At 35.7% G+C, this 19,191-nt stretch overlaps 1 protein-coding gene across 2 annotated transcripts; it reads left to right on the forward strand.

Moving 5' to 3' along the window:
* The first annotated feature begins 2,351 nt into the window (after positions 1–2,351).
* Positions 2,352–15,917, forward strand: LOC118738666. Of its 2 annotated transcripts, XM_036469569.1 has the most exons (3): positions 2,352–2,743; positions 5,781–6,108; positions 15,598–15,917. In XM_036469569.1, exons 1-3 carry the CDS (start codon positions 2,619–2,621, stop codon positions 15,619–15,621), a joined length of 477 nt encoding a protein of 158 aa, XP_036325462.1. In that variant the 5' UTR covers positions 2,352–2,618; the 3' UTR covers positions 15,622–15,917. The 2 variants fall into 2 exon arrangements, with proteins under 2 accessions (XP_036325462.1, XP_036325461.1); XM_036469568.1 differs by lacking the exon at positions 15,598–15,917 and having other exon boundaries at positions 5,781–7,273.
* The last annotated feature ends 3,274 nt before the right edge of the window (positions 15,918–19,191 follow it).

Raw genomic sequence — 19,191 nt, forward strand, 5'->3', positions numbered from 1 at the left:
TGGATCAATTTTCCGCATAACTTTTGAATTGTAGGTGTTTTAATTTAAAAAAATAACGAAAACAAGTGAATTTTTTATGTAATTTTTAAGAGGGGCAGAATTAATTATGTCATAACTTTTGAAGCACACCATATTCTGATTTGAAATTTAATGGACATTTAGCACTTATGTGTATACTTCATATGTAGTAGGTAAGAAAAGTGTTTATTAAAAAATAACTAAAACTAACTAAAAGTCTGTAACTCCACATTTCACCATTTTCAACATTTTCGGTTTATCGCGTATAGTTTTTGAAGCATTTAATATAAGGAACTTTTTAAGTATGTATTGTATTCTACAAACAATTACGAATAATTTGATACCTTAGAAAGAGGTGTGCTTTCGGAATAAACCAACTTTTAATGATAAAATATTCTGCGATCTTGAGCGTAATTTTTATTTCAAAAATATCTTAATTGAAGGCACTTTTGGAAAATACGTCGAAACGATCTAAATATTTTTATAACGTTGCATATACCTGTAAAATGCTTCAAAAAACTGTTCTCTAGAAGTGTGTAAAAACCCCGATTAAGTACTTTTAATTATGCTCCTTCTTATAGTCAGAATATTTCGGCGTGGCATCAAATCAAATTTTTTTCGATAAGGTTTCTGATAGTTGCTCTTACTTAATTGGAGCCTTTTAAATTCAATGGTGTCCCCAGTTTTGCCCGATTGTCTCCACTTTTGGAGACTTTAAACTTTGCTTAAATTTTTTATAAAAAACTCCCTCAGTTTTGAAGATATTTTATTAAAATTTTGCACACGCTTGTATTTTAACATTTCCTTCACTGTTTCATAAAATCATCGAAATCGGTTCACTCTAAAATCTAGCTCCCATACAACTGATTGTCCAGAGGCGTTGTTTTGCGTTATAACTCCTCCAATTAAGCAGGTACAAATTTAGCATAGGTTCACTTTAACATATAGCACGCATACAATTTATTATTCAGATAATCAGTTGCATTGGAGCTATACGTTAAAGTGCACCCATTTCGATAATTTTAATAAATAATTAAGGTAATATTAAAAAACCGTTATGTGCAAAATTTTAGTAAAATAACTTAAAAACTGAGGGAGTTATTTATAAAATAGTTAAAATTTAATAAAATTTTCAAATAGCATTATCTCGAAAACCGGAGCCAATCTGTAAAAACGGGGCATGTCATTGAATTTAGAACGTCCCAATTAAGTGAGTTCAACTTTCAAAATCTTTGCTCAAAATTTACAACTTGAACAACGTAATTTGAACCCAGCTTATTCTTTTGTTTTCTATTTCATGTTTATTCCTCGTCTACCTTTTGAAGCACTTAATGAAAATGAATTACACTTATATTAATCGATTCATTAAGAGAATACGAATAAAATGATATATAAAACATAGGTGTGCTCACAAATTTAAAAATTAAATTTTTTTTTGGAGAGTGTACCTATTTTTTAGATTTGCCCATATGCATATCAATTTTGGATAAATATTGATGAATTTCTTGGCCACACTGCTCAAAAAATTTGAAAGTCCGGTACATAAACAATATAAATTCAAGGCCGTATTTAAGAAAAGTCTCCTAAATTCGACAATTTTAATGCGATTGCAATTAATGAGGTATCAGCTTATTTGAAAATAGATTTAATTTTAGAAAGTACTACATACTTTGAAATTGTGGAAATTATCAATGGTCAAAATTTAAAAAATTAAGAGAAATATGAGTTTTTTTTTATTTTACACCATAAAAAATCCCAACAAGCCAAGTCCGAAATTAGATTATTAAATACCATTTAAATGCCTATATATCCTCTTCTCAGATGACATTCGATCTTTGAAATCGAGCCAAAAAAATAGTCATTCCAAAAGTCATAAATCTACAAAACAGTATTTTTTAACCTAAATCGACAGGTCGCGACCTCTAAATGACCTTTAAAATATCTATAAAAATAGGCAATAATATTTCTATTAAAAACGAATAAAATTAGGGGGTAGGGTCTTTAAATTTCCGAAAAAAAAATATTTTTGATGAGCACCCTAATGTACATATGTGCGTATGCACATAAATAATTTTGTTTGTACCTGCGTTTGAAAATATATTAAGGGAGTTCAAGATTTGAAGCATTTTAGATGTTTTTTATCCCATTTGGCCATAATGCGTGGTTTGGTTGAAATAAAATGCGCCAGATAGTATATTTGAAACCATGCTGTGACAGAACTGTTTGAAGGTGAGCAGTCAAATCAACAGAACAGAAAAACCAAAAAACCCTTTTCAGATATTCTGGAGGTTAACTCTTGATATTGGAGCAGTTGTTAAGAATTGAGCGAATTTGGTGCGATGTGGCATCAACGAAATGTCAAAATAAATGAATGTCGAGAGCAAGAAGAATGTAAGAAATAAAATGTAAGAGTAGTAGTAATTTGAATTCAGCCAAATAAACATCGTTGGGTTTTTATACTATTTTTCCCAACGTTAAAAAATGTATCTGAGTTTTATTTTAATAGTTCCTCTTAGAAGAAACATTGGTTCATGTCGAGCCGGATTTGTGATCGGCCTCGATATAGATAAGAGATAATTTAGAAGTGCTTACATACATGCATGTGTTCAAAGGAATTTGATGTGGCGAAATTCATATCGCTTGCTAGAATACTCGTTGGCATTTCAAGTGGTTTCAATCAGAGAAACAGAGGAAGGGATGGTTTTGTTTCATCGCTCTGTGAAATGTAATGGTGTTCGTTGGGGAGAAATTGAGCTGCCCTGCAAAAAATTGTGCGACTAATCTATAAAGAGAGTATTCCGAGATTACTCTCAATCGGGTATAAAGGTGAACAATTAGTCTCTTCATAGGACATGCTCGAACAAAAGCGATCATTTCATTCCATATAAAGAGATCAAAAGTGGTATTACTCGCATGCTCCTTTGCGATTGCTCCCGGAGTCATCCCGGATTAGTCCCATTTTTTGCAGGGTGTGTATGTGTATGCACGCATACATATACGTGTGTTTATGTGCTTTTGAATGGTTTCAGCGGGGCACGAAATATAAGCTGGATGCACGTCTGTGGCAACAACTATATTATTAAAAACGACTTACCGGCGGGTCGCAAAAACGACTCCCTGTAGCCCGCAAGAACGATATACCAGCGAACTGCAAAACGACGCTCAAAGTTGCTAGAAAATTAAAACAATTTTTCTAGTTTAAAATAGTTTAATTTAATTCATTGAATTTGTTTCAAAGTTTTTTAAATATACATAAATACTTAAATACTAATAAAAAAGAAAAATAAGGTAAACATTCAGTCATAAAATATAAACAAAAATTTTAATATATTTTAATATTATATAAGTTTTAACAATTAATTTTTTGTTACTTCATTTTACTTATCTTTAAAATTAATTATAATTGTGGTTATTTTTTAACAAGGACCATGTAGTTCAAAATTAAAGCAATGTGCAGTATACATACATACATATATATGTATATATAAAAAAATTTCAACAAGCTTTCATAAAAATTTAAAGCTTTTTAATCTGCATTTAAGAAACACATAGGAAGCAGTTTTATAGTCCATAAAATGTTAGTATAATAGAACACAGGTTTGAAGTAAAACAAAACTCACATTGATTTTTGGTGTTATTTTTTTGCGGTACTGCGCATTTTAATCCATATGAATTTTATAACAGAAAATGCATGCTTTAAGGCACTTCAGCCTTGTATTCTATTATACATACCAAACTTCAATGGACTTTAAAACTGTGTGTCTTTAATGCAGAATAAAAATCTTAAAATTTTTATAAAAGCTTGTTAATTTTTTTTTATATGCACATACATGCATATGTATATTGCGGAACTTTGAATTTTGAACTATATGGTCCTTGTTAAAAAATAAACCCAAATTTTATAAAGATAACTAAAATGAAGTAACGAAAAAATAAATTGTTAAAACTTATCAATATGACAGATAGTATATTTATGCAGACGACTGTGAAACATTTCTTTTATTCCGTTTTGAGATCTTGTCTCCAGCATAATGGAAATATCTTTTGGTTATTCGCTCTATTATTTCCACAGATTCGTTGAATTTTTGCTGGAATGCTTCTGAAATAATATTAAAAGTATATTAATCATTTTTGAGAGCTGGGCATCAACAATTAAAGCGTACTTCTAATTGCCGCTGTTGTGATGAGATGCCGCTAATTTTCTCCATTTTGAGTCCCTTCTGTCACCTGAAAAAGACTTGCGTGCCAAATGAACTTTTCTCTCAAAATTTACACTGCTGGCAAATGTAAATAAGGATTAAAATTTAAACACTAATTAATCCGACTAAAGTAAAATCTGTGGAAAATTAACAATAAAATACTTTTTTCGCAAAATCTATAAAGGACCCTTTTATTTCTCAAGCAAACCTGGGTAACAGTTGTTCGTCGCCACGCTGTAAAGTAAAAGTATAGTTTTCTACCAAATTAAAAAAACATATTCCCACAAATTTTATTTTTTATTATAAAGGCCAATAGAGTGAACTTTACCTTTATAAAAAAAACATTTTATATGAAAAATATTATGAATACTGAAAAAAAGATCTTGTCAAGTGTACATTGTGGATTCCATATTCTGTTATGATAAAAAAATTTCATAATAAAAACGGTTTACTATCCAAATGAATGACTTTTATTTATGCTTAGATATATTAAAATTTGGGCGTGCAACTTGTCCAACCTAGACCTCAAAAAACCTTTAGGTTCGAAGAAACAGATTCGTTTCGAGTTCACCAAAACGACTTCACCAGGGCGACGTCGTAACGGCTTCACCAAAGCGACGTCGTTTAGAGTTCACCCAAACGACTTCACCAGAGCGACGTCGTAACGACGTCGTTTCGAGTTCACCAAAACGACTTCACCAGAGCGACGTCGTAACGACGTCGTTTCGAGTTCACCAAAACGACTTCGCCAGAGCGACGTCGTAATGACGTCGTTTTCGCCCTGTGGCAAATTGGGATTGCAGCTCGGAGGGGAATTCGTTTGATCATCTTTAAGAATAGTTGTGACAGATGATGCGAGAATTGTTGCGAGAAGAAAAAATGATTATACCTTGAAAATGGTAAAGGTGAAAAGAGCGAAGAGAATGGAATTCTATAGAATTTGTGAAAGGATTACGTGAAAGAAAGAGGATGAGAAAAGTATTGCCATGCGTATGCATACATATATTTGCGTATATGTGTATGTGTATGTGCATGTACTATGTGTTACAGTCCACTAGACGGTATTTATTTCTCATGAGATAGATATATATGTATGTGCTTGGTGTGACGACAGATAGTTGCACCTTTTAAGAGATACAGAGAAACTGCCAAAAGTGCATACACACGGCAATACGATGGCATCAAGCGACAAGAAAAATAGCGAATGTTCTGGAATTGAAATCCATTGGATGATATTCTACATTGCTTGCATATAAGATAGAGTGAAAAGGTATCAGAATGAAAGAATAGCAGTCGTATCGTGATAGATTCTGGCGTCGTCTAAGAAGCGTTGATGATGAAATTATTTGGTTAATCGTGAAAAGGACAGTTTGTGACAAGAACATAACGCGCTAAAATTTTGAGAAATATTTACTAGTAAATAGAGAAAATATTTATTATTATTTTGACGAGAGATTTTTGAAAGACAGTGAGTCAATCTACTCTACTTTTTGTAGAAGTAGAGAAAAGTTTATAAAGATTAGAAATGGGAAAATTAACATACTCTTTTTATTGTATATACAGCAGAATGGGAGGACAAGATCTTTTGGAAAGTTTATGCAAGTCAATTTCGCGCATCAAGGAATACTGCCAACATGCAGAGTTCAAAAACGCAACGCTGGAGCAAGTGAAAGTTCGCGCTGAGAAGCTGGAAGCTTATTATGGACGATTTGTAGATACACATGAGAAGCATTTGGATCAAGATGCTACACAAGCAAGTACATATGACGACATCGCAGCTTTAGTGGAGTCGCGCTATTTTACGGCACAAGCCCTGTTGGCTGTTAGGATTAAGGAGCTCACACCTGTGACAGCGCCAATTTTGCATGAGCAGCAGCCCTTCGCGGTCCAGGTAAACATACCATATCAACAGCATGACTTAAAAAATACCTGGGGTAATTTTGACGGAACATTAACTATGTGGTCTGGGTTCCGTGACCGGTTTTCCGCTGCCATACAAGAAAATAAGAATGTTTCGCCAGCCTTTAAATTTTCTTATTTAAAAAAGTCGCTCATTGGTAGAGCTGCACAAACACGAGGTGAATGGCAGCTTACAGATGAAAATTATATAGAGGCATGGGAGCGGCTCAAGCAGCTGTATGACCGCAAATATCCAATTTGTCGCGAACATTAACGGCGTTTATTCGTTTGCCAGTTATAGGAGGGGTCCCACGGGCTCATGAGCTTCAGCGAATGTCCAATGTGACACATGAAGTGTTACGACAGCTCCGATCTCAAGGAATTCCGGTCGATGCTTGGGATATGATTATAGTTCATATGCTGCATGAAAGGTTAGATCCTGATACGAGTAAGCAGTGGGAGCTGCAACGAGAGACAGAAACACCGACTGTAAAACAAATGTTAGATTTCTTGGATCGTCAAGCAGCTGCCTTAGTTAATGTTGCAGATCTACGTAATTTACGACCACAAGATGGCAAGGCATTAAACAATGGGAAGAGAGACAGGCTATTATCAACGCGTTTTGGGTCAGATGGCATAACGAGTATTTGACAACACAAGACAGGAGCGCAAGAAGTGGTGACGAGAATCGGAGCGAGTGCGCTTAGGACAGTTGGTGCTAATTAAGAGTGAGCAATGGGCTATAGGCCGTATAATAGAACTTCACCCCAGTAGGCATAATTTGGTACGCTCAGTGGCAATTCGAACTGCGACGAACATTTTACACAGGCCAGTACAAAAGATATGTATCCTGCCGATAGACACAGAAGAGAAATAAAATCTGAGAACTGGCCAAGGGGTCATAGCATTGGAAAAACTGATGGTTTTTCGGGGGGATTGTTAAGAATTGAGCGAATTTGGTGCGATGTGGCATCAACGAAATGTCAAAATAAATGAATGTCGAGAGCAAGAAGAATGTAAGAAATAAAATGTAAGAGAAGTAGTAATTTGAATTCAGCCAAATAAACATCGTTGGGTTTTTATACTATTTTTCCCAACGTTAAAAAATGTATATGAGTTTTATTTTAATAGTTCCTCTTAGAAGAAACAGCAGTAAAGCTAAGCGTCAAAAGTTAAAAAAATTGCTTTCCTAGCAAAGCAACAGCAGTTTTTTAGTGTATTTTTTAGTTTTTCAAACACTGTTTAGTACTATAGTAGAGTTTAATTTTATTTGTCAAAAGATTCAATTTATTTGCCAAAAGATGAATTTTATTTGTCAAAAGATTAATTTTATTTGTCAAAAGATTTATTTATTTGCCAAAGGATTAAATTTATTTGCCAAAAGATCCATTTTATTTGCCAAAAGTTCAACTTAATGTGTCAATGCTATATTGTATACCTTTGGCATGCGGAAGCCCCTCTTCTCCGGCAACACAGAAAGGAGAATTCTACTTAGTAAGAGTTATAATACCTAAGCGCGGCCGAAGGCAGAAGCAAGCGCAACAGGTGGTGGACTTAACAAAATGCATGTTTTCAATGGCTTGGAATAAGCTGTTATTGCATTAACTGGATGGGGAACCAGCTCTTCAGGCATAGGAGGAGTTCTGGCTTGTGGTTCAACAATTCAGCCAGAAGCTGACATAGATGCACCCATGGTTACTATGCCCGGCAGCTCCGCATACCTTTGTGAGTCCATTGCCATAGGGTGCTCTTACTCCGCTGCTAAAATTTTCCTCAAAATATATAAATTAAAATCAATCAATTTTACTATAAACTAGCACATGATGAGTGTTTTTTAATTCCTTTCCACTTTGTTGTCCTTCATACAGCTGAGTTCGAAAAACAACTGATACCTGGCAATGCTGCATATTTTTCCGCAAAGGTTGCATGTAGATGTTTCGTTTTTCGTAACGTATCTACGAATTACGAATTACGAAAATTCGGGTTCTAGAATAAAGGTGTTAATCTTTTGGCAATTGAAATTAATCTCTACTGTGGTACTAAACAGTGTATGAAAAAGTAAATAATACACTAAAAAACTGCTGTTGCTGTGCTAGGAAAGCATTTGTTTTACTTTTGACGCTTAGCTTTACTTCGCCAATATCAAGAGTTAGCCTGCAGGATAGCTGAAACGTGTTTTTTGGTTTTTCTGTTCTGTTGATTTCACTGCTCACTTTCAAGCAGTTCTGTCATAGCATAGTTTCAAATATTCGTCAAACTATCTGGCACACTTTATTTCAACCAAACCACACATTCTGGCCAAATGGGATAAAAAACATCTAAAATGCTACAAATCTTGAACTCCCTTAGTATATTTTCAAATGCAGGTACAAAAAATAATTTATTTATGTGCATAGGCACATATCGCACACCGTCTTCAAATGAGTCACAACTCAAAATTTTTCATTTTTGAAATTATGCGCTAAAAATGTACACAGAGCTTTTATTTACCTATCAGCAAAAGCTGGAGAAAATTTTGGTTATAATTTGTTAAAAAAAACCTAAGGTAAAGCCTCCCTTGCCCATATAATTAGCATGTGCTACGAAATAACTATTATTTTGAGTTGTGACTCTTTTGAAGACGGTGTGCGATATGTACATTAGGGTGCCCATCGAAAATGTTTTCTTTTTGGAAATTTCAATGCTTTCCTAGCATAGCAACAGCAGTTTTTAGTGTATTTTTTAATTTTTCAAACACTGTTTAATTTTTAGTTTAATTTTATTTGCCAAAAGATTAAATTTATTTGCCAAAAAATTAATTTTGGTTGCCAAAAGGTTAAACTTATTTGTCAAAAGATTAAATTTATTTGTCAAAAGATTAATTTTACTTGCCAAAAGGTTAACTTAATGTGTCAATGCTATAAATGCAGTTTTCACCGATGTACATATTGCTAGAGCTCTAATTGAAAATATAGAATCCATTTTATTTTTGTTTTAGTTTATCGTTGATCATCCTAGGTATTTGAATTATTAACTTTTTCCAGTGCGTCGTTGTTTATATTAAGAGTAAGCAACGGACTGTTCTCAAAATTTCGCTTTGATATAACCACAAAACTAAATTTTATTGACATTCAATTAAGTGTGTTCAAGCCAGGGATGGAATTTAAAAATTTCAAAATGTGCCTAATGGTCAAACTAGTGCCGAAAAAAAGATGAAAGTGCCACAAAATTAAAATATCTTTCTTTTAAGGTCTTCTAAGAGTAATATATTTTTAGAATACACTGATGTAATGTAATAACTATTAATTAGCAAAAATTATTACAGTAAATCACGTTGATGAAGGATTCCTTAGACATATATAAATAAATTCATGCTAAACTAACACAGCATTCTAATTACCAAGGGGAAATGCACCGAAATATAGCTAATCTGACGTCTTTACACATACATATATGCGAAATAATGGCGGTGATATATTTTGATTAAATTTTTCTTTTGATTTTATACAAAAGTCTAACTCATAATTCAGCAAACACCATATATCTATGTATGTATGTACATAAATCTACATTTCAAACTTTGTACAAAAATTAAAAAAACAAGTAAGAAAGTCTAAGTTCGGGCGGAGCCGAACATTAAATACCTGGCGCAAGTATTAAATATATGATTTTTACCTTTCCGAAAGCAACCGCTACATGTAAGCCGGGGTGTATCAATTTTGAGTAAATTAGCGTCCTTAAATTTCGAAATATTGAAGTTTCAAGCATTTCTGAAATTTGCCGTTACCTAAAAAGCGGCCATAGTTTTAGTCCGATTACAATAATTTTCAAAAATTTTGCTTCTATGTGGCAAGCGCAATAACCACACCGAGTTTGGTACAAATTGGTAGAACGGTTACCGAGGTACATATATGTGATCATAAGTGGGCTGTGCCACACCCATTTTTCAAAATTTTAATATAAACGTATTTCTTGGTAAAGAATTGTTGCAAGCATCAATTTTAAATAAATTAAAATTTAATATTTACTGATTTATCGAAGATTTCGTATTTCTCTAAATTACCATTATATGGGATGTGGGCGTGGTTATTGCCCGCTTTTTTAAATTTTCGGCCATTTCGTATCTTATATCAAGGGCATCAACTGTGCCAAGTTTGGAAAAAATTGGTGCAGCGATTACCAAGATATACACATGTAACCTTAAGTGGGCGTGGCTACGCCCATTTTCCAAAAATTAATATTTTTCGTCTAAAACTTATTGTAAATATAAATTTTGAGTGAATAATCTTCAGTAGTTACTAGAATATCGCAGTTTTCGTATTTCTGAAAATTACCAATATATGGGAGGTAGGCGTGGTTATTTTCCGATTTTGCCCATTTTCAATACCATCCGTCCTACGCTAGAAGGAAGTGTACGTACCAAGTTTCGTTAAGATATCTCAATTTTTACTCGAGTTATCGTGTGCACAGACGGACGGACTTACGGACGGACAGACAGTCACCGCTTAATCGATTTTTCTTTTCATTCTGATCATTTATGTATACATTTGTCTATATCTATCTCGATTCGTTTTCCCTGTTACAAACAACCGTTATGTGAACAAAGTTATAACACCCTTGCGCACAAGTGCGCTCGTGTATAAAAATCAGCAACAAACTTTTAATTCAGAATTCTTAGACATTCCATGTTTCCGAATTTACGCATACCATATACAGTGTGTTCGAAAGTTTTTTAAATGGATGAAAATATATCACACCGCCAACAAAAAAATATGATCAAAATCAACGGGATTTTGCTGAAACTTGCCCTTTTGCGCTGGGAATTCACAATAGGATTCTGCGTTTTGTCAAAAGCGGTCACACAATATATCTCACGACCCTTATTTTAATTTTTTCTTTTTGTAATTTTTTTGTCTATAATGTAGTATGTAATTATTTGTTATATAGTATATTGGCATATTATGCTATGTCCCTAAATTTATGATTGTGCCAAAACAGGATGAATTGTTCCAAAAGTACCTCTGCGAATGAAAGTGCCAAAAATTGCACTATTGTGTCTACTTTTCCATCACTGGCTTAAGCATAACCAATCGCACTTTTTTAGAACTTCTGTGTGGAAGGTTTTTCGCTAAAAAAATAAAAATATTTGTTGCTGTTTCCAAAAAATTAAGAAATCTGAGACGTCACGCTTTACAATTTCATAGAGCTCTCTGTACAATTTATTTCACTAGACTACTAAACAGCTGCACCGATTTGGTTCATATTTGGAAGATATGCCAGCACCTTGAAAATAAATATTTCGACCAAAAAATTACTCGGTATGTAGCTCGGCATATTCCTGAAATCTCTAAAACCAATTACGCTAGGGAACTGAAACTTAGCACTGATGCATATATTGCAAATGCATTGGAAAAGGGGGCGTGGCACCTTCCATACAAATTGCACTTCTCATATAGCTTATCTCTGGAACCGCTTACGCCAACGTCCTCAAATTCTACACAGCTATATATGTTATCAATGCCGTACTTACTGCGAAAAGTGGTAAGTAATGGAAAAGGTGGCGTTGTACGCCCGTGCTTCTCATTTCACTTATCTCTGGAAACGCGCACGTTAATTTTCTGAAATTTGGCACAGCTACATATGTTATCAATGCCGTACTTAGGCGAAAAGTGGTAATTATTGGAAGGCTGGATCGATATACATTTACGTAAACGCGCAAGTATCAATCGATTGTGAACCATTTTCTCCTAGATTTCTAAATCCCTTTGAAATATTGGAACTTTTAAAATTTTTGTGAAAATTTTGAAGCATTTTTTTACATTTTTCACAAAGAATTGAGCTTTGATTTTACGAGTTTCGCTCTAGACTGTTCTATCTACATACCTATTTGCATAAAATGATAGCCGTTTTCCTTGTTCGGACTAAACTCAAAAACCACTGAATAGAGTTCCGTCAGATTGTCGGAGGTTATCCTACATACATATATGGTCCTATTATATGCTACGAGAAAACTCGCTAGTTGGTGCTGGAGTAGAGCTTTTTATAAAAATCGTGTTTATTAACCGATTTCGATCAAATTTTTGGAAAATTCTTTTGATAAAAATTGACCCGATGAGTGCCGCTGGAGTCGAGGTTGAAATTCATAACACGTATTCATTTTATGGTAAGCAATGGTTTTGCAGAAAATGAACCCAATGGATGGCGCTGCAGCCGAAATGTATAGAAAGCCCGTGTGGTTGGTCTGCTCTGGCCCTATGTTTAAGTTATACGAATTTAGTTTTAAGATGTCGAAATGAAGGATGGGGATGAAGTTTGTCTGACGCCCTTATGCGCGATCATGCGATCTTGCATCTACCTAAAAATCAGTTCATAATTATTACCATGAATTGTAAAGGTGGCGAATTAACAAGGAAAGATCACCGTAGGTATGTCAGTTGCCTAATTTGAAAGATATTCAAGAGATAACACGACTCACCTAGCCAATGTACAGGAAAACCTTTCATACTGTGAGACAGCGAGGATTCTTGGCCCTCCTATAAACGCACTTCTGTGCTCTTGGGTTTCCTTATAAGAACTTTTATTGCCTTACGCATCGGACCATTGTTGTAGTTGCAAGATCACATGGAATCAGGGGGAAATGAGATCATCGGTAAACCTCATGCCACCGAAAGGGATTGATATTCCATATGGTATCACAGCGTTATTATTATTGGCCTGTGTGTAAGGAGGATACTGCGCCTTAGTGGTTTGAACTTAAACCAAGAATTTTGACTTTACAGACTATTTTTCATTGGCCAACGCAAAAGTTGTTATTAGAAGCCCACGGTGGGCCTGAACCAACTTTAAATCGAAGGTCATAGCACATCATTTTTTATTGCTAATTTGGGTTATTTATGTTATAAATAATGTGTAAAAATTTTATAGCCCATAACTTGTCGAGCCGTTTTTGAAAAAACTCATTTTAAATAAAAATTATTCCTTTTCTTTTAAAGTTTTCATACATACATATTGGCCTACGGATTTAAGCATTACATCGGCCCTTTTTAAAAATTATAATGTGAAGGAAACACTATTGGCTACAACACTCGTTATTTATTTTTTTATGTAATACATAATTTGTTTAAAAATGCACGATATTTTATAAACAACTAAATTTTTATTATTGAAAAGAACATCGTTTATTTCTACAAACTGTACCGGGTATAAAGTAGATTTTCTATTTACTAGTATCGCCCAGTTGTCGGAATTCGACATCTTTTTTCATACAACTTTGAATTTTACCTCTCACAAATACTAACTCCTTTATGCGAATTACGTTTGAAGTCCACCAACAAAATTTATAGCGAATTTACAGGAAAACTTAAAATCGAATTATGAACGTTAATACCGGATTGATTAATGCTAATTCTATCAAGTCTCCTCCAAATTTCTTCAGTTGCTTTTGAAATTAGACCGAAAAAGGAACCTCGATTTTCATTTATAAAAAATATGCATATGTATTTGTATGTACAGATAAGTGTTCATCACTGACTAATATGTCAAACATATACCAATTCAGACTTTAAATAAGTTTTTCGATTATACTGGTCTGAGAGCCTCTTGGAGAATAAAAACTAAATTGCCCATATCTACATAAACTCTTTCTTTTTTCATCAGAATCCTTAACGGTTGAGAAAGTATCTTCAATATTTACAACAGAAGATAATATTTCCTTCTCTAATGGCGGTTTCACGCGGGTTTTGGTCAAGACTGGGCCAAAGCCCAATATTTTTCCATCACACGACTGGGCTACAAAGTTACACCAAATTTTACGTTACTAATATGTGTTCTAAAAGTGAAACAAATCTGATCATAAATATGATTTTTTTAAGAAAGCTCTCAATCGCTGCGCCAAATATCGGAAGACAAACACACTTATACTTCTAAAAGCTTTTGCACGAAACAACAACCATTCAATGCGATTTTAAAATCTGGGAGAAAATGGTTCCCAGTTGAATGATTCTTGCGATTTTATATGTGTATAAATGTAGGTGTATAAAATTCCAAAACCTTACAATAAGTGGTTCCAGAGATAAGCGATGTGAGAATTTCAGTTTGTATGGGAAGTGCCACGCCCACTTTTCCAGTACCTGCCATTTTTCGCTGTAAGTAGGGTATTTACAATATATGCATCTGTGTAAGGTTTCAGTTCCCCAGCGTAATTCGTTTTAGAGATATTGTGGTTTTTACATTTTAGTCTATATGCCAGATGCCACGCCCCCTATATATCGGGGTTAACATTTCTGGATTAGAACAAGTTATATCCTTTAAATTGGTGTATGTTTCATAGAAATCGAGCCAACGGTGCCTTCAAAAAAAAGGGATTGCAAAATTTTCTTGTGGCGTATTTATATATAGATTATATATGTATGTATTTTTGGACAACTAATAGGAGATCAGCATGGTGTTTTACATACCCTTTAAATTTTTTAAACAGTAGCTTATACATGTTGAGCATTGTATTCTTGTACTGCTCTCAGTAATTTAGGTGGATATTCCGGATGCTTGACGAATACTTTATATTTTTCCCAGTTGCTTCAAAGTCGGAATGTAGAGATTCTACAGCTTGCTCTCTATAGAATCCTAGACCCTTGCCTACATGCATGCATGGTCTTTTGGTCTTGCAAACATGTTATTGTTTTGTAGATATACTTCACAAAAACTATTGCAAGTATAAAGAATACTTATATTCGAAACTTAAAAAGAACAAATGTTGTGCGCGCACAATCTTCTCGTTTGAATTGAATTTATCGGCATTTTGTGCATAAAACAACCTAAGACACTTGAACCATATACTAACTATACTAAATATAAACTATAATGTATCAATTTGTCATCTAGAGCGGGTGCGTGAAAATTTTAAAAGAAAAGGAATAATTTTCATTCAAAATGAGTTTTTTCAAAAACGGCTCGATAAGTTATGGGCTATAAAATTTTTACAAATTATTCATAACATAATTAACTAAAATTAGCAAAAAAATATGATGTGCTATGACCTTCGATTTAAAGTTGGTTCAGGTCCCCCGTGAGCCGCGAAGTAAGCGGGCATTGGCTAGTACTTGATAAAAATCTTGATAAAACCTCTTTACAAATAAGTAGTTAGTTTATATAAATTATACCATTTTTTAGCAGCAATTTTTCTCTTCGCCACTTTTACACTTCTTTAAACGAAAAGTGGAAATTTTTAGCGATGTAAAATACGCTGGAATCATAATTTTAGCTATATGAGCTGTCAAAATAGTTCACTCACTTCATACGGTTCATTTGGTTCATCGTAAAGATCTGCCAAATTTTTAACCAAAAATGGAGATATTTGTAGATAGAACCGCGAAAGTCGCTAAAAATTGCTAAAATTCATGTAGCATTTTTTGGCGATGGAGTTTTAGCGATAGTGAAAGTAGGAATCCGGTTTTAAGTGTAGTTTATAAGTAACTAATCACAATATTTATCTTTACCATTTCAGCTTTTGACATGGGCTCTAAGGTAAACTGTGACTTGGATTATGTGAACATCGTTGAAATCTCGACATCTGAAAAAGAGAAAATAGCTAAAAGTATATGCGCAGACCAATCTGTTGACAGATTCGTTTCGACATCCAGTAAAGTGGCTATTATTTCGAAAAAATCACCCAATTTTAATGGAAATGGATGGGCCTTAAATTTTCGACAATACAATTAGTTAAAGCCAATTTAGGGTATTCACCAGGGTGTTGTATGTGTCGTATTGTTGTATTTCGTAAACTTTTTAACACCTAAACAATAATATATTTTTAAATACTTAGCTTCAACCCCATTAAAATTTAGGTTTAAATTTATATTTCTATAAATGTATGCAAATATACACAAAGTTATACTACTTAACTACAAAACGCGTTTTTCTATTTTTCTAAGCCTCTACCTGTTTACATGGGATTTTATATTCAACGAACAACTTCCCTATGCCATTATTGCATAGCTGCGCAACCGCCAATACTTACCGCGACGCCGTCTACTACCATCATAAGGCAGCACCCCCTGCAGCAGCATACACAACAAATGCCCGGAAGGTCCCGTATTGCGATAAAAGGCACACGAAGATATCAAAATGTAACTTTAACGTACTGCAAAGAAGGATCGAGGAGATAACCGTATTCATGGGTTGGCACGGAATATTGAAAGCTGCACAGCAATATTGAACTGCCTTCATCATGCACCACACCGTGGAGTATCGTTTTATCAATACCATCCCAGAATATCATGGTATTGCTTACCGATCAGGCGATGTCGATCTCGAAATATTCAACGTTTACATACCCTCTGATACTAGCTACCCAACAGGGTATCACGATGATAAACATATGTAGGCGCGCTCCTCACAGGTTAAAACCGTACGGTAACTTCAACCCACACGATGAACTTTGGAACTCAAGCCTGTCCAACGATCGTAGGGAAATACACTTGCTTGAACAGATAAATGATTCGACATTCTTCGACGACGACGCACGCACCAGGTCAGGGCCGCCGAGCGAAAACTCGGGCCCCGACCCAAACGAAGGATTAATTAGTATAAGACCCATAATCATCTCGATCGATACACATGCGGAACTTGGTTCCGCGGAAAACCAATTTTAACAAAGTTGATTGAAACCGCTGCCGAAGAAGTAGTCGGTTTTCATCCAACCCGAAAAAACAGCTGGACGAGGAGGAGTGTCAACAAGATGAAAAGAAAAAAGATGCCCCTACAGGCCGCGCAGGGATCAGGCGAGCTATTTTGGACAGTTATGGAGAACTAAAGAGGGAAGCGCGACGTATTCGTCGCAATAAGAAGAGGCAGAAATGCGTCAGTGCGAAAGGGTTATAAATGCTGTCCGACAGGAAAAATTACCGAAAATTGTATCAGAGGGTTAGGTTAGGTTAGGTTGTAGGTCCAGAAGTAGGACTCACTTAGACTCAGGGACCTTTGTGATACCGCATGAGGGTTTTTTGATTATCCCCAGCCCATGTAAACCACTTGGTGCTTAGCAAGAATGTGCAAAGGCTCCTGACGTTCACCTCATTGAGGTCATCGAGATCGTCGAAGAAATAGCTCCCGAGAGCTTTTGCTCTCCGTTTTGACAGAGGGGGACAATGACAGAGAAGATGTGAAATGGTTTCTTCGTCTACATCCATGCAGCTTCTGCAGTGGTCGTTCCAGGGTGCGCCCAGTCTAGCTGCGTGTAATCCGATCAGGCAATGTCCGGTCAGAACTCCAGTCACTATGCGAACGTCCTGCCTCTTTAGATTAGGTAGAGACTTGGTGCGCTGGGCGTTCGTGGTGGGCCAGAGTGTTTTGGCAATGTAACAGGTCATTTCCACTCGCCATCTTTCATTGGTAACTTCTATGAATTTTTCATTCATATTTGTTTGAAGAGGGACTCAGAGAGTATCCCTTATGTCTGTATCAAGCAATGTCGTTCCATGACGCGCGAGTTCGTCAGCCTTGCAGTTTCCCTGAATGTCGCAATGGCCAGGTACGCAAACAACATGTGTGCTGAATGTCTCAGCCATCTCGTTGAAAGAACGGCGACTTTGAAGTCAGCGACATATTTTCCAGAGATTTTAATCCCGCCTGGCTATCAGTGAAGATGTAGATATCATGACTAGGAATCATATTACACTGGACCAGTGATGCGGCCTTTGAGATAGCCATCAGTTCCGCCTGAAAAACTCTGCAGTAATCAGGGAGGCGGAAGCTGAATGATATGCCTAACTGGTTCGAATAGACCCCGCCACCTACTCTTTTTTTGAGCTTCGATCCGTCGTGTAGACATGGATGGATCCGCTCTTCCTGACTGCGTCCATTGACCATTCCTCCCCTGAGGGCAGAAGGGTCGTGAGTATTGCCTTGTAAGTGCGGTTGGGTGGAATGTAATCGGTTATCAGAAACTGAGTAAGGTCGTTCAAAATTTTGCAGTGACCTTTATATGGATGCGTCCATTTATTGGTCGCGTTGAGCCTAATGGCGGTACTACATGACATCTTTTTTGCATATAGATCCATAGGGAGAAATGTTAGTAGCGTTGAGCACTTTGGTGGCTGTTGTTTTCATGGCTCCTGTTATCAGTAGAGAAGCCAGTCGTTGAACTTTGTCAATTTTCTTAGAGTTAACCTTTTTATTGAGAGAATCCCACCAAACTACTACCCCGTAGAAAAGAATCGGTCTTACCCCCGCAGTGTAGATCCATGTTACAATTTTGGGCTCCAGACCCCAGTTTTTGCCAATAGCCCTGGTGCAGGAGTATACGGCAGTTGTGGCTTTTCGGACTCTTTCATCCATTTTAGGTCCCCAATTTAGTTTCCTATCCAGAATCAGACGTTGATATTTAACCTGATCAGTTCTCTGTAGTGTAGCACCATTTAAAGTGACTTTTCCGAGAGATGGACAGATGCGTTTCCTTGTGAACAGTACAGTTTCCGATTTTGTAAAATTTACTCCCAAACCACGGTTTCTGCACCTTCGCGAGAGATTGTTTGGTATACGTTGAATGAAATTGGTCAGGGTTGCTAAATGTTTACCTGTTTCCGTAATGGCAATATCATCGGCGTAGGCTACCACTCTACCACCGTTTCTTTCTATTTCTTTCAGCAAACAGTCAACGGCAATGTTCCATAGTAGAGGTGAGAGGACACCTCCCTGGGGGGTTCCCCTTGATGCGTACTTTTTGACGGAGGCGTCTCCTAGTTCTGAGTTTATGACGCGATCCTGGAGGAGATTGTTGACAAACATTATCAGCGTGTTGCAAAGTCCAAGTTCCTGGAGCGGTGAAATTACTGCATCCGGACTGATATTATTGAAAGCACCTTCAATGTCCAGGAAGACAGATAGAGCATACTTTTTGTAGTGCAAAGATTTTTCAATGTTAAAGATAAGGCTTTGTAAAGCAGTATCTCCTTTGTTGTATGCATGTTGGGAAGTAGAAAGCTTTGGACCAACTATTTCCCTAATTTGGGTGTCCAATATGCGCTCTAGTGCCTTCAGTAGGACGAGAGGCTAATTGGTCTGAACTCATTGGATAGTTCAAATACTGGAAAACGATAAT

Source organism: Rhagoletis pomonella, unplaced genomic scaffold, assembly GCF_013731165.1.
Source record: "Rhagoletis pomonella isolate Grant_MI unplaced genomic scaffold, Rhpom_1.0 Rhpom_scaffold_00005, whole genome shotgun sequence".
Taxonomy (NCBI): Eukaryota; Metazoa; Arthropoda; class Insecta; order Diptera; family Tephritidae; genus Rhagoletis; species Rhagoletis pomonella.

Coding starts and splice junctions, on each gene's coding strand:
- LOC118738666 (XM_036469568.1), top strand. CDS start 2,619: ATGTGTTCAAAGGAATTTGATGTGGCGAAATTCATATCGCTTGCTAGA. Junction 2,744..5,780: donor GTTTCATCGCTCTGTGAAAT/GTAATGGTGTTC, acceptor TTGTATATACAG/CAGAATGGGAGGACAAGATC.